This window comes from Ambystoma mexicanum, chromosome 11, assembly GCF_040938575.1.
Source record: "Ambystoma mexicanum isolate Mex_15411 chromosome 11, UKY_AmexF1_1, whole genome shotgun sequence".
NCBI lineage: Eukaryota > Metazoa > Chordata > Amphibia > Caudata > Ambystomatidae > Ambystoma > Ambystoma mexicanum.
Window position 1 is genome coordinate 725270164 of NC_090934.1, and position 25983 is coordinate 725296146.

Genomic DNA, 25983 nt, shown 5'->3' on the forward strand with positions numbered 1-25983 from the left:
ATAGTCTTCCCGCTGCCCAATTATCACAAAAGGCGAAGAAGCTAAAACTCTCTACTGTGCCAGTTCTACCTTTATGATTGTGTTGGCTTTTGGTGTGTAGAAGTGTGAGGGTTGAGTGGGCATTTTCTCCACTTCTCATCCTTGTACTCCTGCAGAGCGGAATCCGATTTGTCGCAGGCTGTGTGTTCTCTATCTTCTCATAGGCATGCTGATCTCCTACGTGGTGGGGTGAATCCTATATGGAGCTTTCTGTTTTCCCCACTGTAGCCAGAAACTGTCAGCGGCAAGAGTCTACCAGTGCCCTGACTGGTGGGCATTCCTGTATGTACCCATGGAGTTTGAGAAGTGCCCAGATGTGGAGAATGTGTACCGCTCTGTGGTGCAATGTGCTTGTGTTGTTTACAGGGATAACGGTAATCCATTTAAATAGAATCAAAGGCCAGATTGTATGGCTGTGCATTGGAACATGTGACATTAGGTTTGTGAAGAGATTGCAGCAGGCACATGAACTAACTGACCTATTATTCAGAGTTGGATAGTCTATTGAGGTGAGAGGCATATTTTTAATCTCGAAGCAAACCCAGACAGTACCAGGAGCTTTTGAGCCCTGCCACTGTGGGCTCTCCCTCCATGACGGGAGGTCGCAAGACCTAGTGTGGGTCCCATCCGCTGCCTCGCTCGTATGGTTCCCCGCCATCTGCCATCTTGGGGCCTTGCACAATGTGCCCCGGTGCCTCTATACCCCTGCACCCCGGCAGACTGGTGCACCGGTTTTGTTGCCAGGAAACTTTGGAGGCACAAGGGGCCCGTATATGGGTGTGGAGTGTCCAGGATGAGACCACACCACATCGCTCACAGCACTTGCGACTGCATCAGCCTGCTGTTTGGCCATGCCCCCAAACATCTAGGTGTTTTGTAATTTTAGCAGTTCATGAGTACTGTTGATGAGTAGGAGACAATAACTGCAAACCTTGTTTGCTTGATAAGAAAACGCCCTACCATCTAGCCAAGGATGTTTATATCTTGGAAATGTAATAGGCTCCTGGTTGAAGATGTAACACCAAACAAAGTCAGGAACCACCTAAATATATAGGCCATGAAAAAAAGGTGTGTTGTCCTACAGTGCTCTATGGACAAGACACCAAAACTTATGTTGTACTTTCTTTTTGAATATGCAACCAGAGTAGTCTACTAAAGGGGAGGGACAGATGGCCTCTTGGTCCAAGATTACAGAGAAGCCGGATGCAAGATTTTGAACTGGCTGCTATTTGCCTGTTTCTGTTTCTGTATCTGGAGCACCAACGTAAAGGACTTTAGGATAGCCTAAATTTGAAGGGACCAGTCTTTGGTGAACAGCACTTGGGCATTTGGAGAGAAGTATTTGAAGATCCTATCTAGTAGTCTGAGTTGATGCAACCATGCTTTAGTGAAAGCAGAAATATGGACAAGCAAAGATAGAGCAGCATCGATTCGTATGCCTTTTTTCAGAGTATTGTCATTTTATTTGATTTTGATAGCACTTTCGCCAAAGTGCTTTGACAAGATAAAAACGGTACAATATAATGAATAACACAATGATGATTTACATGTAAGATTTATGAGGTAGGAATAGAAAGTAAGTCGTGTTTCTGACGAGACTGGAAAAGAGATATATATAAAAGTGATCTGCTAGACAAAAGGAGTTTGTTCCAGTGTTTTGGTGCAAGAAGGGCCGGAAACACGATGGTGAGCAGGAGGTCAGGGAACAGAAAGAAGTAAATGAGATTGTGTTCTTAGAGAGCAAGAAGGGAAGCAGAAAAAGACAACAGCAGAGAGATAAGGGAGGGACAGGCAGTTAAAAGATGTGAAGATGATACACAGAAAGTGAAATAGAAGACAAGATTCAAAGGACAGCCATGAAATAAAGAGAGGGCAGAAGAAATGGAACTACGAGGAGGACTACCAAAGAGAAAACAAATGGAAGAGTTATACTAGAATGCAGGGAAGCAAGCTGATAGGGGGGGAGACCAAGAAGAAGGGAGGAACAATAGTCAAATCTGAAGAAACCAAGAGCAGAAATCAGAATTTTGGTGGCATGAAAGGAGAGATAAGGAAGTGCTTTCCGGATGTTAAAAGGCTGACAGTGACAAGAATGGGCAGTAGCAGAGATGTGAGAGGAGAAAGAGAAGAAAGTGTCAAAGATGACACTGATAATTTGGGCAGAATCCAATGGGGCTATAAGGGGAAAGAGAATAGAGATGGGGGAATAGAGGGTAGGATTAATGACGAAGGAAGGAAAAGAACCTCTGTTTTGGTAGGGTTAAGATGAAGATAGTTAGCCGATATCCAAGATTGTAGGCAAGTGAGCTGTTGGAAAGGGAAGAAGGTAGAGAATCCGTAAGATTAGGGAATGAAAGAAAAATGTGCAAATCAACCACAAAGTGGAGAGCGAAGCCGAACAAGGCAATAAGAGTGTAAATTGTTACAGTATACAGAGAGAAAAAGAAGAGGACAAGTACAGGGCTTTAAGGTACACCAAACTGCAGAGGAAAGGTAGGATAGGTGGAGTTAGCCCAAGAGACAAAGTAAGTGCGATCATAAAGTTATGATAGAAACCAATTGAGAAAAGAATTTCCAAAAACCAAGATGAGAAAGAGTAAAGAAAAGCACAGAGTGGTCTACGGTATTAAAAGCTGCAGATAGATTAAGTATAGTGTTTTGTGTAACAGAGACTTCATAACATACAGGAGATCTGTCTCCATAGAATGGTGTGGACAGAAAACAGAAAAATGAGTAGGTAGGAGAGAAAAGTGGTTAGGATGAGCAGAGCCATAGATACAGACGATACACTCAAGAAGTTTAGATATAAATGGGAGTAGAGAAGTTAGAACAAGGTTCGAGAACAGGGAATGATCGAGAAAGGTTTTTGTAAAAATAGGAATAGGTGCTTGTTTAAATTCATCTGGGATCGTAGCAGATGTTATAGAAATGTTACATAGGAGTGTCAGATCGGCAAGTAGAACAGGATAGACCTTGGGGAAGGTGGTGAGGGAAAATGGGAGATGGGGCACATGGGTACATTATAACCATGTAAAGCAAAACTATTAAATAAAGGCTAAAGTCGCTAGTGTGTGTGGTGTGTGGGCAATGCATGCATGTGTGAGAGAAAGTCTGCATGGGGGAAATGTGTGTGGGCGAAGTGTATGTGGTGGGGCAGTGTGGATTAATGTGTGTGTGGGCAGTGGCTGTGTGTGTTGAGTGTATGTGGTCCATGTGGGGGGGGGGGGTGTGTGTGTGTGTGTGTGTGTGTGTGTGTGTGTGTGGTGTGTGCACATGTGAGGACAGTGTTTATGTAAAGTGTTACAGTGTGTTTTGGTGGGATAGTGTGCATGGGGGCAATGTGCATGGGGGCAGGGTGGTAATGTGTGTTGGGGCAGTGTGCTGGGCCAGAATGTTTTGAGCATTGGGCAGGGAGAGCAGTGTGTGTTGCATGGGAAGGGTTTGTGTTAGGGGCAGTAGGTGTATGTGTGTTTAGGCAGTGGGTGGGTGTCTGTGTGGGGACAGAAGTGGGTGTGGGCAATATGCGTGGGGGCAGTTGTGTAGAGGTCAGTATTTGTGTGAGTGTGGGGGGTCAGTGTGTAGCAGGGCAGTTCATGACTTGGGGATGTGTGGATGAGTGGCACTGTGTGTGTGGGAAGTGGCATTGTGTGTGGGGGAAGAGGCAGTGTGCGTGAGTGCCAGAGTGTGCGTGTGTGTGGGCAAGTAGAATATTTGTGGGGGAATTGTGTGTAGTGGCACTGTGTAGGCAGGGTTTATGTTGGGGAAAGTTGGTGGGATGCAGTATGTGTGGGGTGGGCAGTGTGTGGGGGGTTAGTTATGTGGGAGCAGTGTGTGTAGGGAAGGTTTTTAGGGGTACTATGTGGGGTAGGTTGTGTGTGGGTCCAGAATGCCCATGGGAATGTGTGGGTGGGTGGCAATGTGAGTGGGGTCAGTGTTTGGGAGTCATTGTGGGTGGCCAGTGTGTGGAGCAATGCATGTTTGGGGTGAGTGTGGAGGGGCAGTGAGTGGCTCTGTGTGGCAATGTGCATATGTGGTATGTGTGTGTGTGTGTGTGTGTGTGTGTGTGTGTTTGTGCATGTGTGTGCATGTGTATGTGTGTGTAAGGGTCTGTATTTTCAGCGCATTATGTGAGTGGCCAGTGTTCATGTGGGGGGCACTGTGCATGTGATTGGGCATTATGTTTCGGGGACAGTGTATGTGGGCAGTGTGTGTGGGGGCAGTGCATGTGTGAGGGCAGTGTGTGTAGGAGAGTGGCAGTATATGTGGGGCTACGCAAGGAGTCAAAGGGAACTACCTCTGCCATTAAAGTCAGGGACTGTCACATACACTATACATGGACACATACTAAAAAACGTGCAGTAAACTAATAGTTCATTTGGGTCACTAAGCATCTTTGACAAAAAACACACACAAGTAAAAATAAAACAATTTATATGAAACTGCTGATTTGATTACATTCATGCAAAGCCACGTTCTAACAAAATGTACACAAAATGTACCATAAAACAGTGCCTTAAATTCCTTATGACTATGAATACTTCAGACAAAACTAAGAAACAGACATGGATATTAAAAGGATGTGGAGTCCAGTTTACTTGCATACTACGCAATGTTCAGTTTTTCGATGTTTATATTGTTCAGACAAACATAATTCTTGTAATGAAATACATTTTTGTTAATTTTGCAGCAGAATTACCTTTGGTGAGGCCCATGCTGATCCATGGAAGCAGCTTTGATACATTTGTGAAGATCCCTGGTGATCCTCTACGCTCTGGCATTCTGAATAAATTGTTCAGCCAACTGCGTGCACATCCGAGCCCCCAGGAAACCAAGCCTACTAGAACAGGGGTGCCATGCCTGCGCCTGCAGATAAAAGGTCCACCAGAATCACCCTGCAACAAAATGACAGATTGATTTGGAATGATATTCATCCAGAAGCACCAATACAAAGTAGTTTATTCAGAAAGTTATTGATAACTATACATTTTACTGGTAGCCATTAGCTACAATGGATACTTCTTCACACCAAGGACGGCGAGAGTCACATTCTCTGCAGTGAGTGGGTATTTCCTCTGTCACACCCCGGTGTCCGCAAACCCATGTAATGCAGAAGAGGCCGGATGTCCTACCCAAAAAGTATGCTGTGCTCGACTGCAGGCGTGTCACATAGGCCTACAACTTATATGTGTCCCAATCCCGCTCTGACCATGGAATGTTCTAATAGTGGTTTTAGTTTGGCCTGTTTCCCTGTCTGTTGTTGAAGGACAGGAAATAGGTGACAGGATGGGGTGGAGTTAGTGACGTCACACTGGTGACAAGCAGCGGAAACAAACTCATTGTGCTTGCCCGACCGCAGTAGACAAGCGATTCAGGAGGGGTGTGCACGCCGTGGCATACATGTGTTTTTGATCGTTGTGACAGGCAAGAGGTAGTATGTTGTTCTGCCAACTCCACTTGAGGGTGGCCGCCCAGTGAGGTGCACAGGGGCATGCAACCCCACAAGGGTGCAGTCTTTGCTCGAAAGCGGATCCCGCAAATCAAAGGTGGAGTGAGGCTTGCACCAGCTACACGAACGCTGCAGCAAAACTCGGACTGACAAGATGTGGCGGCACTCATCCACAAATGAGTGCTGGAAGAAAGTCTACGCATGAGGATACACATGCAGACCATCCGGGTTGGCGAGGACAGCAGCAGGACATCATAATACAATGAGTCAAAGACACTAGTATTATCCGAGATAAGACCTCCCTGGCCACATAGTATGTCTGCAGAGGAATCCACAGTGTCTACACCCTTAGCATTCTCACCCATAGCACCCAGCTAACCAGAGCCCACCCTGGAAAGCTTACAATTGCAAGCAGTGTTACCCTTTGACATTACAGACACCAGCAGCTTGGGAGCCAAAATTGGTAAGATGGCTAAAAGATGTTCACATATATATAGACGCAATGATTGTAAGGCAACAAAGGAGACTGCGAGGCATATTAATGCATTCTCTGGGCCTACAGTATGAGATATTGTCTGTGAAATTCAATGCAATTATTTATTGTGATACTGGTTAAAACTAGTCAACCTTACACAACACGATAAAAACAATCACAATTAACCATCACCAAATAGATCTTAAAAACATTAAAAAGATAAAATACAAACAAATACAAATGTAGTATCAAAAGAGGAATATACAATAATTGATCTAATTTCATCAGAATTAATGTGAGCTTCCTCCTGTGCAAATAAGTGTGCAAATGAGTAATTACTCAGGCAGAGACAGTCAGGAAGTTTTAACAATTCCTACAAAGGCAAGCAATTTTAACACTGCTTTAGTGAGCAGTATTTCCTCCCCACTAGTCAACCTACGGAAAAGGTCTTCATTACTCACAAAGTCAAGATTCCAAAATAATCTTTTGACTAGGTCCAGCCGCTGTGCGTGTAGCACCTCACATTCTACCAGAATATGCTCACGTGTCTGTATAGAGATGTATAGAGTCTTGCACACTAAACAGTTTCCCAGGCCCTGCGCCTCTGTATTTTCACCACCAGACCTGACCTGCTTAATTTCACCAGTTAACAAAAGATTTAATGATAGTCTAAGAAATTGCTCCTGCCAGTACGGATTGGAAAACCATCTCAGATAAAGCGGCAGATATCCCAGTGGTTTAGCACACTGAAAGGCTCTTGTACAATTTATACATATTAATCATATCTGTTTTTGTGCACCTATTGAGCCCTCTGAGCTTTTTCTTGACCAACAATGGATTTGAAACAAGCAGATCACCATTCTTACCACACTCACTCAAAAAATGAGATCTGCTGCCTTTCCAAAATCCACCCACCATGGGTGCAAATTTGACTCTTACCAAAAGAATACTCAAATCATTGTACAGACTATCCCGTGGCCAATCTAATACTAGTCTGTACTGAATTAATGTTTTCCATTTGAGAGTATAGGTCAGAGAGCTCAAACCCAGCTCCAGGCGCAGTGCAGCAATTGGCAAGCAATTTGGAAGGTTTAAGGCTTTTTTCCAGAGGATTGACTCTAATTTATCTAAGTCAATACCCTGATATACAAATGCTATTTCAGTGCTGTACATGAGTGCTGGTACCACCTTCATATTATAAAATGTTTTAACAGGGACAAGAGAGAACCTACAGTACTTCACATAGATTTCCTTCATATGGACAGCTAATTGTACAGCTTTAAGTTTTAACCTGTCAATACAGCCCCCTTATTTGGTCCAGAATGTATTAAAAAGCCCAGATAAGTAAGACATAATTTTGGGATCAGTGGTTCTCTACATATTAGCCAGGAAAAACACAACAGTGTTTTATTAACCTTACTAATTCTTCTGAAGTTTGCCTTGGCGCAGTTAATTTCTAATTATTTTAATTCTGCGTATGTTTCTACAGCAGCAGCCAATTTCTGCAGCCCAATTTGTGTGCTGTCTAACAAGATGCCGTCATCCGCGTAAGTCAAGTAGGATATATGTAAATCCCCAAATTTAGGTGGGACAAAACTCCCTGCACTTCGCCAGTCTCCCAGGTCCACCAAGTAAAGATTAAACAGGCAGGGGGCCAATACACAGCCCTGTCTCAAGCCCCTGCGTACAGCAGATTCCTCCAATAAAGTACCCTGCCTGTTCAATCTAACCTGCAGTACCGCCCCCTTATGTAGATGTATTAATAATGACAGGAGAGTGTCAGGAATTCCTCAAGCACTTAACTTCGCCCTAAGGCGCGACAGGTTTACTGAATCAAACCCCATTGGGAAGCCGATTGCCATGACAAATACCTGTTTTATGGGCTCCATCCACACACATTCTTGTACAAACCCATTCAATGAGGTGGAGATGTACTTTCTGAAACCAGTTCAGAACTTTGTTACGTGGCTAGCTGCTATCGGCCAGCCTTCTAGTTCCTTAAGAACTATGCTGGCGAATATTTTACTTTCAGTATCCAGCAAAGATATGGACCGATAATTAGTTGGATTATTCCTGTCACCTTTCTTGAATATGGGGATAATCGCAGATCAATTCCAGGAACCTGAGGTCTCCTTGTTTACCAGTACTGACAAAAACAACAAAAACAGAACCACAGCCCAAATCCTAGGATTTAATTTTAAGGTGGAGTTAGAAAGACGATTATGTCCTGCTGCCCGCAAATTAGATGACCTTCTGATGATTTTCTCAATCTTATCTAGCCCAATATCCACGACCCGAAGACTGTTCCTGGTCAATGACTGCTGGGTCCCTATATATGTGTTCAAAGTGATCTCCCCAAGCTACTTCTGAAAGAGGGTTGTCTAATTTGTCGTCCTGAGGCTTAACCAGATTATTAATCGCCCTCCAGAAGTTGTCAGAATCTTTACTAAGAATGATTTGCAGCATTTTCACACCCTCAAGATGGTACCAATAATACCGGTCAGACCTGTGTATATTTTTGAGAGCTTGTTTCAATTTTTTTCCCTTTCAATCTGGGTTTCCCTAGACATAGGGCCTCATTACAAGTACATTGGTCCGAAGTTAACGCCGGCGGTAAAACCATACCGGCACCGTTACCGCGTCCACCCAATCATGACCTGCGGCCCCGGAAATAGCACCACCCCCAACCGCCACCGCAGAGTTAAGGGTCCCGTAAAGTCCGCCTGCACGCAAACCCCTCCGTTTCTGGCTATACGAAACACTGCGTGCATCACAACTAGCGCGGACATGGAAACACCGCCTGAAAAATGGCGTTAAAACCGTGATCACGGTGGCGGTACCGCGAACATGACATTAAACAGTGCCTGCTGAACTGAATCAGGGCACAGGTGCACCAAATCAGCCCAGCTGGACCCAGCAGCCCACTGGGAGCCTACAAAAGGGCCACGCCCAGCCCAACACAACACCGAACCATGCAGGCAGCAGCTCTAGTAGCACTGGGACTGGGCCTACTCAACCAACAGGCAGCACTGCACATGATGGCAGTAATGGTGCAGAGGAGGAGGCGGAGGAGGCGCAGGCGGCAACCAGCCAACCATGCTCCTATGGCAAACCCCATTGTCCAGCCGGCACAACCCCTCAGGCAGCCTGCAATACCACGCATCAGGGCCTCACCCTGGAACCTTACCCCAGGACAGAGACACACACTATACCGGCTGGACCGTCCAACAATCCTGTACATCACCACCATGATTGAGGACATCAGCAGCCACATAGACACCCCCACCGCCACCCCCCCCCTCCTGAAGGTTGTGTCTGTACTGCATTTCCTTGGCACTGGCACCTATCAACACACGGTTGGTGAGCTGCAGGGCATATCACAACCCTGTTTCTCAAAAATCCTGGTACAGGTACTGGATGCCCTGTTGCACCATGTGTCAGAACAGATAGCCCTACCCGTACCGTTCCCGAGGTCATTGCCACCAAGTTGGCCTTCCATGCCATAGCAGGCATGCCAAATTGCATAGGTGCAGTTGACTGCACCCACATTGAGCTGACAGTACCACATGCAATTGAGATGGTGTTTCGCAATAGGAAACAATATCACTCGCTGAACGTACAGATGGTATGTGATGCCACGCAACTGATAACACACTGCTGCGCACTTTTCCCAGGCTCAACCCATGACTCAATGGTACTGCGGAATTCCACGTTGCCACGGAACATGGAACGCTATGCCGGACAAAGCACATGTCTATTGGGTGAGTACAGCTGCCAATGCACCGACCCTGTTGAAGTGGTGTGTGTGTGTGTCCAGGCCAATGAACAATGTGAGTGTGCTGCTGTGACTGCACATGCATCAACGCCCCTGCCATCAACTGAATAGACAGCAGATTCTAAACATCACAAAGCAACACATGACAGGTCACCACAGTGTGCCCGTACACACCCTGCCACATGACACACACAGCCGATACTATCACTGTCCCATACACCTTGTGCCACTGCAATCACCCACCCACAAATGGAACTCTGCCCTCCCAATGCACATGATGCCTGTATATGAGACGTCCTGCATCGACTACTTCATCACAGTGGAGTGACTCTGCCATGTGAGCACATCACTGCACAATGCCATACTCACAAACAAATTTCACCCGCAGGGCAGAGTACACATGCACGTCAATGCGTAGGTCAATGTCCAGTTGGCAACGTCCTCTGTGATGGGCAAAAAACACTACCAACCACTGCATGGCACATATGCATGAATGAACAATGACACAAGATAACACAGCATCAGATGAAGACATGATACCACTAACAACTGACATGACCCCCCATCTACATCCCATGTAGGTGATGCAGGATATGCAGTCACGCCATGGATGATGACACCTGTGCGGAGGCCAAGGAACAGGCATGAAGAGGCGTACCACAGGGCACAGGTCCGCACACGTGGCATGATTGAGGGGACATTCGGACTGCTGAAGGCCCGGTTCCGCTGTTTGAGCAGATCTGGCGGATCACTGCTGTACAGCCCAGTGAAGACGGGTAAAATCGCGCTCGTATGTGCCATGCTGCACAATCTCTGCCTGCGCAGGAACATCCCAATGCCCCCAGACGCAGATGAAGAAGATGGGGATGGAGATGGGGATGGGATGGCACCACCTCTTCCTGGGGGTCCAGTAGATGGCCAAAGAGAACGGGATTAACTGATTCGCATTTACTTTTGAGACACAGCAATGCATGGATATGGTGATGCCAATAAATTAATTGTTGTACTGCAAATGAAATGATAGATGTCCACTCGTATGTTTTGCTTTTGAATGATGATATATTGATGAATTATCAACAGGAAAGGAGGTGCAATGGTTAGGGAAGCTGTACACCCGTGCCCACCCACCACCCAATCAGGCCCCAATGTTCTAACCCCCCAAACAACCTCCCCCACCCCTCACAGCCTTCAAGTCCACATGTGTCCTGCAGTGCCCCACACACATGCCATCACTTCCGTGTGCGCTTCTGTGCCTGTGTATCCTTGCCCGAGAGCCCTGTTAGCCGACTCAAGCGCCTCCTTGGACTGGCAGTAGTGGAGCTGGATGGGGTGGTGGTATTGGATGGCACAGAATCAGGAATAGGTGGCATATGTGCATTATTTGCCTGTTGGCCAATCAACATGGACTCTATGAGCCTGGAAGTGTTGCCATTGCCCTCCCGCACATGGCGTGCCAGGGTGACTATAGTGCTGGCAAAGCATCCAATGGACCTTGAGAGGCGACATACTGACGTGCTGTAGCATTCCCTCTGCAGCCGAGATTCCTTGAGATGCCTCTCCACCAGCTGGGTGAGGGTAGCCTGCTGCTCCTCCATCCGCTGCATGCAGGAATTTATCTCTGCCATTGATGGGGTGGGTGACCTCATGGGACTTCAGAGTGATGTGGGGCTGAACTCCAGCTGATGGAAGGATTCCAGGTCATCCAATGTGGGCATCTCCCCCAGTGGGCCAGTATCAGACTGCTCTGCCGGGGCACTGTTGTCACTACAGGCCGCCTCCTCTGCAGTGCAGCTGCCTTCTGTGGTGGTTTGGGTGAGCATGATGGGTGCCCATGGCACCTGTGTTGCGTCAGGCAGCGTGGAGATGGTGGGGATGTCAGTGATGGTGGTCGGCACATGTGTTGCAGTTGCTACTGGGGGCAGGGATGCCGAACTGCTGGCAGCATCCTCCTGTGCAGGGGCGGTGGCTTGGACACGTGCCGGTGCTGATTGCCTGGGCTGTTGTGCAGTATCACTGTCACTTGATACGGCTGTGTGGACACAGAGGAAATGTAATTAGTTTTGTGGTGGTGCCTGATGGGTGCATCACATGCCTCATAGAGGTTGATCATTTAATAGTGGCAGTTACATGCATCTGCTTGTTGGGGGTATGCATTGTAGTGATATTGGTTGCCATATGGATCATGGTGGGTCCTTTGGTCCAGTCATGCACATCCTGGGGGGCGGGGGGGTTGTTAATGGGTCCTTTGGCCCAGTCATGCACTGCTTTGGGGGGGGGGGGTTGTTAGTGGGTCCTTTGGCCCAGTCATGCACTGCCTGGGGGGGGGTTGTTAATGCGTTCTTTGGCCCAGTCATGCACTGCCTGGGGGGGAGGGTTGTTAATGGGTCCTTTGGCCCAGTCATGCACACTGCCTGGGGGGGGAGGGGTTGTTAATGGGTCCTTTGGGCCAGTCATACCATCAACATATACTCATATGGCATTAATGTTTTTCCACTTACCAGCATCTGCAGGTGGGCTCACTCCTGCCTCAGCCTCCCCGATCCCATGGATGCCCTCAAGGTGGAGGACACTGCTGCAACGCTCCTCCCATGCTTGCAGCCTCAGTGGGGAAGGGGGTCCTGCACCTGTCCCACTGCTGCGTTGGTGGTGTGAGGAGATCAGGTTCCGAACCCTAAGCCTGAGGTTGTCCCACTGCTTGTGGCAGTCCTTTACACTCCTCACAGTCACGCCCACAGCAGTGCACTTGCGTTCTGCTTCCGCCCACACTTCCTTCCTCCGCTGCTGTGTGGCAAGCCGTTGATCGGCACTGAACAGCATCTCTTTATGCTCCACTATGTGTGTCATAAACCCAAAGACCCACCAAGGTGTGCTATGATGGGCTGGAAGATTTTCAGAAGGCTGGCCAGTAGACGAAGAATTCTTCCCACTGTTAGAACTTACTGCTGTTCGAATAAAAGACAGACAGAGAGATCGAGCAGGTGGAAGAGGAGACCATCCGGATCACCGTCTGCAGAAAACAAAACAAACCGTCACCAAATTGACTCAAGATGCAAGAAACAGCACAATGTGGATGCCTTGTAGAAGACCCACCGTAAAGTTTCTGAAAAAGTGCAGGTCAGTCTTGGGTGTAGCTGGTATGTCTCCTGGAGCCAGAATCGGTTCTAAAAGAGATACCAGTAGATCAGAACTAAGTACAAAAAGGTTATAGAATGAACAGTTAAACAGGACTCTATAGGATAAGGCAGAAGATATACAGAAAGAGTTCTTACCAATTCCTACTGTAGATGGAGACTGAAGCGTTCGTGATTATTCCAATTGTTCCAACAGAGGGATGGAATCCAGTATCCAGGGAAACTATTCCCGACGGCACGAGGACGCCTAATAGTTCCCCAGGCAGACCTATCCCGACGGCACGAGGACGCCTATGGCGCTTGCAGCATAGCGTCTCTAGTCCTAGCGCCAAGTGAAACTCTGATGAGGAAGCAACAGAAAACACAATCCGAGTCTGGCAATTGCAGGCAGAGACAGTACAGAGGAATTAGTTAAGTGAAATCCAATGAGCAGTCCGGGTCTGGCAATCGTGCAGGAAGAGACAGTTCTGAGGGATCAGGCAAATGGAGTCCAGTGAGCAATCCGGGTCTGGCAATCGTGCAGGAAGAGACAGTACTGAGGGATCAGGCAAATGGAGTCCAGTGAGAAATCCGGGTCTGGCAATCGTGCAGGAAAAGACAGTACTGAGGGATCAGGCAAATGGAGTCCAGTGAGCAATCCGGGTCTGGCAACCAGTAAGTGAGCAGCAGAACGTGGAATAACAAGAAGAAGGAAGGAAAGGAGAACTGGGAAGGGAGCAAAAGGGGGGAAGGCTGGGAGACTAACCCAACTAAATATGACGGGAGACTAAGGAGGCAACAGACGAAACGAAGTCCAAAAACAGGAAGCAAAAGACCCACAAGCGGAGAGTAGAACAAAGGTAGTGAGTCCCAGGAACATAGACAAAAGTGGCCGGCGTGAAGCAAGAACAAGGCGAAGTGGGTTCAAACTTCAATCAGAAGCGCTGAGGAAAGGTAGGAGGCGGCTATAAGTCAATGAACGAGTCACGTGACAGTGTGACTCGTGATTGGAGGACCTCTTCCGGACCTACGGAATGACGTAGCTCGTATCTTCTGTTTCCATGGGGCTCTTCTGGGTACGCGGTGTGTATCTGCAAGCTTTCCTCATTTCCATGGTAACCTTTGTTGCGCCAGGAACGGGAAACGCCGCTGAAGCTGTCAATGCGGCGAGCAAAACCTCTGCTTGGCACGAGCCTTGTTACGGGAAAGGGCATCAGCACGAGGTAGATTCCTAACAGTTTCCTCCCCTAAAGGTGCATCCAGTCCCCTGACAGCGTGAAAACGACCCAAGAGCTGTGGGGCATGCACATTCTCCGCAGGTTTCCACATTCGATCCTCTGAACCATATCCCTGCCAATCAATGAGATAATACTGTTTACCACCCCTTACTCTGGTATCCAATATGGCTCGAACCTCATATTCCTCAGTGCCATGGACATCAACTGGAGCTGGGCGTGACAGAAGACGTGTACCGGAGCGAACGGGTTTCAACAAGGAGACGTGAAAAACGGGATGTATCCTCCAACGCGACGGCAGAACCAGCTTCATCACCACAGGATTGATCACCTGATCGATCACATAAGGACCCACAAAACGCGGAAGCAGGGAACGACGCCCAGGAAGGTGTAGATTTTTTTCATCGACAACCATACCTGCATTCCGGCTGCGTATTCAGGGGCTACTGACCGATGACGGTCTGCATACAGTTTTGCCGATGCATGAGCATCAATCAATCAATTCCTGACATTCTCCTGTACACCTAATAAGGCCTTGATGCAGTCTGTAACTGCCGGATGACTGTCAGGTAAAGGGGGGTCCATCGGTAGGGCATGTGGATGCTGGCCGTACAGAGCATGGAACGGGGTCATACCCGCGGATGTGTGTGTAGAATTATTGTACGCAAATTCTGCAGCGTTTAACATCGACAACCAGTTCTTCTGATATTGCACAAACAGACAACGAAGATACTGTTCCAATGTGGCATTTAACCGTTCGGTTTGGCCATCAGTCTGCGGATGGTAGGAACTGGAGAAGTGTTCTTGGATACCAAAAGAAGCAGTAAGGGAGAGCCAGAAATGGGAAGTAAATTGAGAGCCCCGATCAGATACTATAACAGAGGGGAGACCAAAGAAACGAAATACATGTTTCAAGAACAAGTCCGCGAGCACAGGTGCGCTAGGGAGGCCCTGACAGGGGACACAAACTGCCATCTTAGTGAAGTAGTCCACTACTACCCAGATGGTGTTATAATTTTGTACCATGGGGAGTTCTACTATAAAATCCATTGATAACATGGCCCAAGGTCGTTGCGGTAGAGGCATTGGCCGACGAAGACCCATGGGTTTGGTAGGCATAGACTTACTTTGTGCGCAAATAGCACAGGTTTGGACACATTCCCGTATGTCCTTACACATTCCAGGCCACCAGCACCAGCGTTGTATGAGATCAAGGGTTTTTCTAATGCCTGGGTGAGCTGAATACTTAGCATTATGACACCAGGTCATGGCCAAAAAACGTGTCTTGGGGTCCGGCAAAAATAAGCGACACTGAATATAGGTTAGTGAATTGATGATATCAAGGTTGTACTCTGTGATTTCTGGAGGATTATGGGAAACCCAAGTCTGGATGCTTGTTTTCATGGAAGGTTGTGGAGTACAGGTACAAATTACTTGGTTAGGAAGCACCATAGTATCTGCTCCCTTCGAGACGGGCTGATAGCCATGCATATGGGAAAGGGCATCAGCCTTGGAATGCAGATGACCAGGTCTGTAGGTTACTGTGAAGTCAAACATGGCAAAAAACTCATGCCATCTTGCATGCCTAGATGTGGAACAATTGACTGATTTCATAGCCAAAAGATTCCTATGGTCAGTAAAAACCTGGACCGGATGGCGAGCCCCGAGTAAGTGGTGTCGCCATTCCTTGAAGGCATCTCTTATAGCCAGTAGTTCACGTTCTGTGCTGGTATAATTGCGTTCATAAGTGGTGAGTTTTCTAGAAAAGTATGCTACCGGATGTAAGGCACCCGTATTATCACACGATTGTGACAAGATAGATAGCACCTATTGCTATTCCAGATGCATCTGCTTCAACGATAAAAGGCGCCTCTGGGTTAGGATGCTGGAGAACCGGGGCAGAGGTGAAAGCCGCCTTTAGGGCATCAAAAGCGTTCTGAGCCTCTGTAGTCCATATATATTTGTACTTGCTACTTGTCAATGAGGTGAGCGGAGCTACCATACCCGAAAAGGATCGAATGAAACGTCTATAAAGGTTCGTGAATCCTAAGAAGGATTGCAATGATTTCACTTAATCGGGGACTGGCCAGTTCAAAACCGCCTTCACTTTGGCTCCGCTCATGCGTACACCATGACTAGTAATTTCATATCCCAAGAATTCCACCTCTGATACATGAAACACACATTTGTCCCTTTTGGCATACAAATTGTCTTCCCTTAAGCGTTGCAGCACTGCCTTCACGTGAACAACATGTTGTTGGTAGGACGAGGAATATGAGTATGTCATCCAGATACACGACCATGTACTGATCGATCATATCCCTGAATATGTCATTCATATAGTTCTGGAATGTCGCTGGGGCATTGCAAAGCCCAAACGGCATGACACAATATTCAAAGAGGCCAAACCGTGTCTTAAATGCCGTTTTCCACTCGTCGCCTTCGCGTATCCTTATTAAATTGGAGGCACCACGCAGGTCAAGCTTAGTATAAATGACCGCAGCGCCTAACTGATCGAGTAAAGTATTGATCAGAGGAAGCGGATATTGGTTCCTAATGGTTATGGCGTTCAAAGACCTGTAGTCTATACAGGGCCTTAAATCCCCCTCCTTCTTAGGGACGAAGAATAAGGGGGAAGCAGCTGGAGAACGTGAGGGCCTGATGAAACCTGTCTGAAGGGATTTGTCAATATACTCCTTTAACACCTGGGTTTCTCTTGGTGAAAGAGAATAAATCGGCCATTGGGTATTACTGCGCCTGGAACCAGATCTATTGGGCAGGCTTATGACCTATGGGGCGGCAGTTGCTCAGCCATACCTTTATCGAATACGTCACAAAAAGATTCATATTCTACAGGCAGTGTAATAGTAGTCATCGATCCCACAACTGAAATGGTGTCCAGTAAAGGTCGGCTCGGACTAATGGCTCCCGGGCCGATTTATCCAAAACAATGAGAGTCGCAATAATCCGACACAAAATCGACCTAATGTTTTTGCCAATCGATATCCGGGTTATGCAGGGTTTGCCAAGGCAGCCCAAGTATAACTTTGAACTGTGGTGCAACAATAAGATCAAAAACAATATTTTCTTTGTGACCACTGTTGGTTACCATGAGTATGTCTACTGTCCGTTTCGTGATTAGACCAGACAACAATGAAGTGCCATCCACCGCATTAACCATTTCAGGCCGATCCTTGGGAACCGTAGGCACACCAGATTCCTGTGCATAGACGATGTCCATACAGTTTCCGGTGGCCCCTGAATCCAGAATAGCATAAAACAGACCATGCTTGGTTCTGAATGTGAGACAACGATATTGACATGGTGAAAGAAGACTGAGAAATACCAATAGTAGGACCCTGGTAAACATGACTCGACAGTGGGGCCCCTATTCCCTGTTTTTGGTGGGTCTTCTTGGACACGTCCGAATAAAATGGTCAGAAGACCCACAGTAAAAACAAAGGTTATTAGCCTTTCTATTCTCCCGTTCAGCTGGTGAGAGAGGGCCACGTACAGCCCCGATCTGCATGGGCTCAGCAACCTGACTACTGGTTTCCGTGCGGGGCTGAACCGCAATCATGGGTCTTCTCTCCCCTTTCCTTTCAGCCTTCCTGGCATCAATTTGCACGAACAAATCTAATAACTCTGAGAAGTTGGTGGGTACTACTGTAACCGTGGCCAGAATATCCTTTAAATTCTCAGATAACCCTTTATAGAAGACAGAAGTCTTTTTGTCTTCCGGCCAATTGGTTTCTGCTACCAGTTGGTTGAACTTAGCCAGGTAATTAAGATGAGGAGTATCTCCTTGTGTTAGGCAGAAACCTGTGCAGTTCCCTTTGGGAACACTGCAAAAGATTTAGGACGACAGGTGTTAGCAGTAAACCCACTTGGTAGCTGTCTGTACCACCCAGATTTACCTGGTAGCTGTGGCTGAGCAGTCAGACCTCTCTCAAGAAGAGTTAGGGAGTATGCAAAGTATACACAATAGGCACTCGAACACAATAATACAAGCAAACACTGACCATTGCTTTGGTATCAAAGTATATAATTATTTATTTAAAAACACACTATTTGAAACACTCCAGCACTCTTATTGTAAAACACTCTAAACACAGTTACTATTATAATATATACAACCCTTGTTCCTTATCAGATAAGTCTTAGTTAACACCACTTATTTTCATACAGAGGTGAGTGCTTAACTATAGATTGCACTCCAACAAGTTCATGAAGAAGGGGGGGAAAAAGACATAAGATGGGAAGGTACACCACTCTAAGCTTTAGGAACACTATTAGCAAGGCAGAAGAGCAAAAGTCACTGGTGAGCCAAAGTCCATAGGCTGGGCCCCCTCTTGGAGAGAGCAGAGCACAAATGCGCCCAAGATCACACAGTTACCCTAGGCTTAGGAAGCCTTGTAGAGAGTTCGAAAAGAGTTTAGAGAGGCTCAGAAAAGTTTAGCCAGGGTGTCCCAGGCTAATCCAGGTTCGAAAGCCGGGGGCTAAATCTACCCCGTACAGTCGGTGGCAAGGGAAGCCGGGCGGGACACGGTACCTTAAGTGGGAAGGATCCTCCAGCGGTGGCAGTTGTTCCTGGCAGCAGGTGCAAGTCTCGTCGTCGTCCAGGGGAAGAGAAGATCTCGACTTGGAGGAAAGATGAAGGTCGTTGCACTGCCAGGGAAGAAACCAGGCGCAGAGTTCTCCGGTTAAAGGTATTAGCCTTTAATTCGCGGTCGTGGTAAAACGTGGTATCCCGGTTGCCGGGGTGCTTGGCACAGACAAGGTGGCCACGAGATACGTCGGGAAGGCGAAAAGACGGTGAAACTGGTTATCCCCACCAGTCAAAGGAAGAAGACTCTCCGGCGGGAGATTTCCTCTGTCGTTGGGAAAAGTGGTGAGACGGTCCAGCAGGGCTCCACCGGTGGTGTCGTCGTGGCAGGTCGGCTCAGCTTCTCCCTCGTCGGATTCTTAGGTCCTGTGGCGACTTCTGAAGTTCCAGTCCCCAAAGCCCTACTTTTATGCAGAAAACCCCCATTCACTCAGCCTAGCTGTCACTCAAACATGCTAAGTGGTGAGCCGGCCGGCTCACCACTTGGGCCAATCAGGACGGAGTGCGACTTGAGTTGCCTAGGCAACTCAGTCCAGGGTACCTACATCCCCCTCCACCCCTCCTAAGTACCCCAGACAGAGTGGCAGCACTTTGGAGGGCTTCTGTGGAGAAGCCCGCCAAAAAGTTGAACAAAGGGCTCGACTTGGGTTGGAGTCACAGAAGAGAACACAAACGCCATTTTAGAACCGAGTTTTGGCAAAAAACACCAACCGGAGAATTAATATTAATTAAATAAACCGGCGCTCGAACAATGGGAAAATCCCATAGAGAAATATTTGCGGTTGAATATAAAAAGTAGTATCCACTGCCACCAGCCAAAACTCGATCAGGGGGGACGGAGACGTACCCCCTCGACTAACAGACCCCGGGGCAATCGAATTGCCCGAGCCAGTACATCCACAATATGATGGTTTGTACTGGTTCTGTTCAGAATTTAAGACTAGTAAAGTCAATAGTGACTTTACAGACCCTGGGAGACAGTAGTCAGTCCCAGGGTATGGAGTCTATACTGGGGAGTCACTATGCACCCCTGTGTTACTGCACTGAGGGTGCTGTGTAACACACATCACAAAAACACATGAAGCCCTATGGAGTAAAGGACCCCATAGCCCATTAAACACATCTAGAATTAAAGAAACACACTCAAATCATGTCCATGAGTGAGGGTAAAAGAGTCTCACTCTTGGCAGGAGAAAAAAATAAACCCCAAAAATCCAGCAAAGCTGCTGGGGGACTCACTAGGTTAGGAAATTCAGCCTAAACAGAGAATTCTCCCTAACACTCGCCCACCCCCCAGATTAAGGGACAGGAGGATTTAATCCACTCCTGGATGAACCTCATATCTCTAGTCGATGACATACATCCTAGAGAGTCCATCAGCATTTTGATGGTGACACCCTGACCTGTGCTCAATGGTGAAATCAAACCCTTGCAGGCAGATTGACCATCTCAATAGTTTTGGATTTTCTCCCTTCATTTGCATTAACCATCTCAAGGGTTGGTGGTCAGTCTGAATGACAAAAGTAGAACCATACAAGTATGGCCTAAACTTCTTCAGTGCCCACACAATAGCAAAGCATTCTCTTTCGATTGTTGCCCACCTTGTCTCAGGATCCTTCAACTTACGGCTGATGAAGCAAATGGGGTGCTCCCTACCCTTCTCATCCAGTTGGCTTAGAACTGCACCTATACCTACATTGGAAGCATCAGTTTGTACAATGAAAGTTTGGTGGTAGTCAGGAGCTCTCAGTACTGGAGCTTGGCAAAGAGCTTTCTTCAGTTTTTCAAAGGCCTGATTGCACTCCTCATTCCATTTGACCTTTTTAGGGAATTTTGGAGAGGAGATTACATTCAGTGGAGAAGCTATGGTACCATAGTTCTCAATGAAATTCCTGTAATACCAAGTGAGGCCGAGGAAGGCTCTCACCTGGGTTTGAGTAGTAGGTGTTGTCCAATTTTGCACAGCTTCAATTTTGCTGAGCAAAGGCCTTATTTCTCCGCCTCCTACCTCATGCCCAAGGTAGACCACTTTACTTTGACCTATTTGGCATTTACTTGCCTTGATAGTCAAATTGGCCTGCTCAAGAGCCTGCAAAACATGCCCTAGGTGGTTCATATGTTCCTCCTAGGAGTGGCTGAAGACTGAAATGTCATCCAAGTATGACATGCAGAAGTCCTCCATCCCAGCTAGAACTTGATTCACCATCCTTTGGAATGTAGCAGGTGCATTTTCTAATCCAAAAGGCATGACCATAAACTGGTACAAGCCAACTGGGGTTGAAAATGCAGTTTTCTCCTTGGCAGGGTCTGTCAAGGCTATTTGCCAATAGCCTGACGTAAGGTCAAATGTGCTGAGGTACTTGGCTGCACCAAGTTTATCCACCAACTCATCTGTCCTTGGCAAAGGGTGGGCATCAGTCTTTGTGACTGCATTAAAAGCTCTGTAGTCCACACAGAATCTCAAGTCTTTGGATCCTGCCTTTTGTACTAACACAACTGGGCTAGACCATGGACTAGTAGAGGGCTCTATTACCCCCGAGATCAAGCATCTTCTTGACCTCCCCCTTGATATGGGTTCTCACATTTTCTGACATTCTGTATCCTCTGCTTTTGACTGGCAGACAGTCACCAGTGAGTATCTCGTGCTGTCCCTAAGGGGTCAAGCCTGGTGAGAGTGAGAACAGGGAGGCAAACTGATTTAACATAGATTTGCACTCCTCTTGTTGCTCAGGTGTCAGATCTGAAGAGAGATTTACTCCTTCAATTTTCTCATCTAAGGGTACACCTCTGAGGAGATCAGGGAGAGACTCACTCTCTTCTTCCTCTGCTGCTGAAGCTAGAAGCAAGGCTCCTACTTCAGGTCTGGAGACGTACGCTTTCAGTCGGTTGGTGTGGAAGACTCTAGGAGCTTCCCTGGGTCTGCCCAGATCCACCAGATAGTTGACCTCTCCAAGTTTTCCCACAACCTTGAAGGGTCCCATCCATTTGTCTTGCAAGGCCCTCTGCCCTGTTGGGAGCATAACGAGAACTAGCTGGTCTTGAGTGAACTCAACCATGTTGGCCTTTTGATCATGCCAATGTTTGACCAAAGTCTGTCCAGCTTTCAAGTTATCACTAGCTTCTGCCATCATGTGTGACATTCTCCTTCGGAGACCTATCACACAGTCAGTCACTCTGACTGGCTTGAGGGGAGGAGCACCTTCCAATCCCTCCTTAATCAGGGCCAACGCACCTCTGACTGGATGGCCATAGAGAAGTTCAAAGGGAGAATAACCTACTCCCTCCTGAGGGACTTCTCTATAAGAAAAGAGAAGGCATGGCAGTGGAGGGTCCCACTTTCTTTTCAGGGGTTCCTCTAAAGCACCTATCATGCTCTTCATGGTTCTGTTAAACCTTTCTACCAACCCATTGGTCTGGGGGTGGTATGCGGTTGAGAACTTGTAAGTAACTCTGCAGGTCTTCCACATGGCTTTCATGTAGTGGGACATAAAGTTTGACCCCCTGTCGGATATTACTTCCTTAGGAAACCCAACCCTGGTAAAAATACCAAGGAGGGCCTTAGCTACAGCCGGAGCTGTAACAGTCCTCATAGGAATTGCCTCAGGGTACCTAGTAGCATCGTCTACTACAACAAGGATAAACCTGTTGCCTGAGGAGGTTGGGGGATCAAGGGGACCAACAATGTCAATCCCTACCCTCTCAAATGGGACTCCCACAACTGGGAGAGGCACTAAAGGTGCCACATTCTTGGAGCCAACCTTACCAGAAGTTTGGCAGATATGGCAGCTCTTGCAAAACCTATCTACTTCCGCCCCCATTTTTGGCCAATAGAAGTAGAGTGAGAGCCTTTCCTTGGTCTTGTTGAAACTCAAGTGACCAGCCAAAGGAATCTCGTGGGCTAAGTGAAAGAACTGTTGTCTGTTTTCTTGAGGTACTACAAGGCGCTTGTAGTCTCCAGGTTCAGACTCAGTTGGTTCACCGTAGAAGAGGCCATCTTCCCAGTGCAACCTATACTTCCCAGGCTCTTGCCCATCAGCCTGAGCAGCTGCCTGGTGGCGGAGACCCTCCAGAGTTGGACATTCTCTTTGTCCCTTACGAAAAGTTGCCCTGCTGGGCCCACCTTCTGCCAGTAAAGACTGCAGCTCAGGATGGTCCTCAGGGTCCAGATTTCCAATAAGTTCTTGGCCTCCCACTAGCTCTTCTTCAGAGTCTAGTTCAACCACACACGGTTGTACCTCCCTCTCAGCCGCAGCTGGAGGTGGAGTTACAGGTGTAACTGTGGACAACCGAGGGGAAGTCCTTGTTGGAAGCACTGGAGTGCTAGCTGCTGACTTTTTCCTAGGAGTCTTGGGTTGCCCCTTTGCTCCTAATCTGGTAGTTACTGCAGTGAGTTGCTCCAGTGGTAGAGGAGTGATCTCTGTCATCATCTCCTTAGAAAACCCTCGCAGGGTTTTCTCTCTTGCAGGATTTGTGAGCTCCTGTAACCTTTTACTAGGAGGTCTGGGGGTGTGTGACACAACTCCAAGAGATTTCAGGTCATTACCCAACAGAACCCTACCTGGTACTTCACATTGTATACTGACAGGTATCTTTACAGCCATATCATTACACTGGATGAGAACTGGTAACTGGGGACACATCTGCACAGGCCCTCCAGCTAACTTGTGAGGCATTTGGGTGCCTTAGCAACATCCTCTGCCTTGAAAAATGATTCAACCACCACAGTTATGCTGGCCCCAGTGTCTCTAATGGCAGGAGTCTCCTGACCATTCACCTGAACACTTTCTTTATAATACTCTTTAGTATTATCTGGGATAGAATTATACACATCTAAATTCTGTTGTTCCCACAACCCCAGAGAGACTAAAGAAACACTGGCTGAGACACCAATGGGTTCATCAGCCAGCAGTAGAAAGTTTCCACTTGCCATTGGGACTTCCTCTTCTGGAGCGAAGGCTAAGGAGGCAAGTTGGATCCCTGAAGGTTTACCCTTGCATCTGGGATCTCCTTTCACATGGTCAGTAGAGCCACAAACAAAGCATTTACCGAATGCCTTCTGGAATGGTGGCTTGTTCTGGCCTCCCTCTGGTTTGGCATCAGAGGATACACTATTCTGCTGTGGTTTCCCTTGTGGCTTACCCTTATGGTTTTGTTTGGGGCCCTCTTTGGAATTTGCAGTATTAGAATTCTCTTTGGAGTCCTTTTTAGGCTGGTTCCCCTCATCCTTTTTCTGAGTTACCCCAGAATCCTTGTGAGTTGCCCTGTTGGCAACCCACAAGTCAGCAGCCTTAGCTAGCTTTCGGGAATCTAATTCCTTTGAATCAGCCAAGTGCTGTCTGAGCTCAGGAGAGCAGGCATCATAAATTGACTCCAACATAAAAAGATTCTTCATACCTTCATAAGTGTTCACTTTGTAACCCTTAATCCATCCCTCTACGTTTTTCAACCCTTCACTCGCCCAGGTAGCCCAAGGGGTACCATCATGCTTTTTGAGGGTTCTAAACCTCTTAAGATACTGGGAAGGGGTCTTCCCAAATCTAGCTATCAGAGCTAGTTTCACACATTCATACTCTTTCCTATCCTCCTCCCCCAACTCCATTACCACATCAGTTGCAACAGGGGGAAGCCTAGAGAACAACCAGGTGAGTAAGTCATTTCCTGTGATGTTCTGGAGCCCATGATTATATTCAAACAGAGACAACCAATCCAACACATCCAACTTAGGCTCATACATACCAACCATTTCTTTAGGCATCCGGGGTCTTTTAGGACTGGAACTTCTAGAGGAGCCAGAGAGAGAAGTATTTTTAACAGACAATTTCTTCATTTCTAGCTCATGCTTGAGCTCCAATTCCCTTAGCCTTAGTTCTTGATTCAGTTCCTGGTGTCTTTGTTCAGCCTGAGGTATTCAGTCTCTTGAACTCTAGTTCAAGTTTCATTATTCCTAACTCAAGATATTGAGGACTAAGTGTGGGACCTGGCAAAGGTCCAGTAGGTACAGCTGGCAGGGCAGATAGAGGCCTAGGGGGGACAGTCACAGCAGCCTCACCCCCTCGTCTGACTCCTCCTCAAGATTATCAACATTTTGATCAACATCAATCTCTATACTGTCTACAGTTTCTGGCATGGTAGGTTCCTCTGAACCATCATCCAGACTTTGGTTAGCTAACAACCTTTCTATCAATTCCATTTTCTTGCCTTTAGTCAGGAGATTCTTATGCTTACAGAGAACTCTTATACAATCAGCAGTTTTTGTAGCAAGAGACTCCTGACTATAATTTTCCATTGTTGACATGTTAGAAAGATTACTTTTTTTTCAGTGCTAAGCTTTGTGGTTAGTTGTACTAAAGTATCCTAAAGCACTCTAAAATGTATACTCAATACAAATCCCACCGCTGTACACCAGTGTTAGGCAGAAACGTGTGCAGTTCCCTTTGGGAACACTGCAAAAGATTTAGGACTACAGGTGTTAGCAGTAAACCCACTTGGTAGCTGTCTGTACCACCCAGATTTACCTGGTAGCTGTGGCTGAGCAGTCAGACCTCTCTCAAGAAGAGTTAGGCAGTATGCAAAGTATACACAATAGGCACTCGAACACAATAATACAAGCAAACACTGACCAGAGCTTTGGTATCAAAGTATATCATTATGTATTTAAAAACACACTATTTGAAACACTCCAGCACTCTTATTGTAAAACACTCTAAACACAGTTACTATTATAATATATAAAACCCTTGTTCCTTATCAGATAAGTCTTAGTTAACACCACCTATTTTCAACAGAGGTTAGTGCTTAACTATAGATGGCACTCCAACAAGTTCATGAAGAAGGGGGGGAAAAGACAGAAGATAGGAAGGTACACCACTCTAAGCTTTAGGAACACTATTAGCAAGGCAGAAGAGCAAAAGTCACTGGTGAGCCAAAGTCCATAGGCTGGGCCCCGTCTTGGAGAGAGCAGAGCACAAATGCGCCCAAGATCACACAGTTACCCTAGGCTTAGGAAGCCTTGTAGATAGTTCGAAAAGAGTTTAGAGAGGCTCAGAAAAGTTTAGCCAGGGTGTCCCAGGCTAACCCAGGTTCGAAAGCCGGGGGCTAAATCTACCCCGTACAGTCGGTGGCAAGGGAAGCCGAGCGGGACACGGTACCTTAAGTGGGAAGGATCGTCCAGCGGTGGCAGCTGTTCCTGGCAGCAGGTGCAAGTCTCGTCGTCGTCCAGGGGAAGAGAAGATCTCGACTTGGAGGAAAGATGAAGGTCGTTGCACTGCCAGGGAAGAAACCAGCCGCAGAGTTTTCC

At 47.2% G+C, this 25983-nt stretch overlaps 1 protein-coding gene and 1 long non-coding RNA gene across 2 annotated transcripts in view; one reads left to right on the forward strand and one right to left on the reverse strand.

The window, feature by feature from the left end:
• The window catches only part of OVCH2 (ovochymase 2), a 1298878-nt gene that overhangs the window by 752675 nt on the left and 520220 nt on the right, over window positions 1-25983 (reverse strand). Inside the window, exon 7 of the mRNA XM_069623602.1 lies at window positions 4736-4931. Coding sequence (XP_069479703.1) covers window positions 4736-4931 — 196 coding nt within the window. The remainder of the gene's footprint in view (window positions 1-4735; window positions 4932-25983) is intronic.
• Window positions 5816-10452, forward strand: LOC138503692 (uncharacterized). The gene is made up of 3 exons (XR_011279688.1): window positions 5816-5948; window positions 9635-9721; window positions 10317-10452. It is a non-coding gene; the product is annotated as an uncharacterized lncRNA (long non-coding RNA).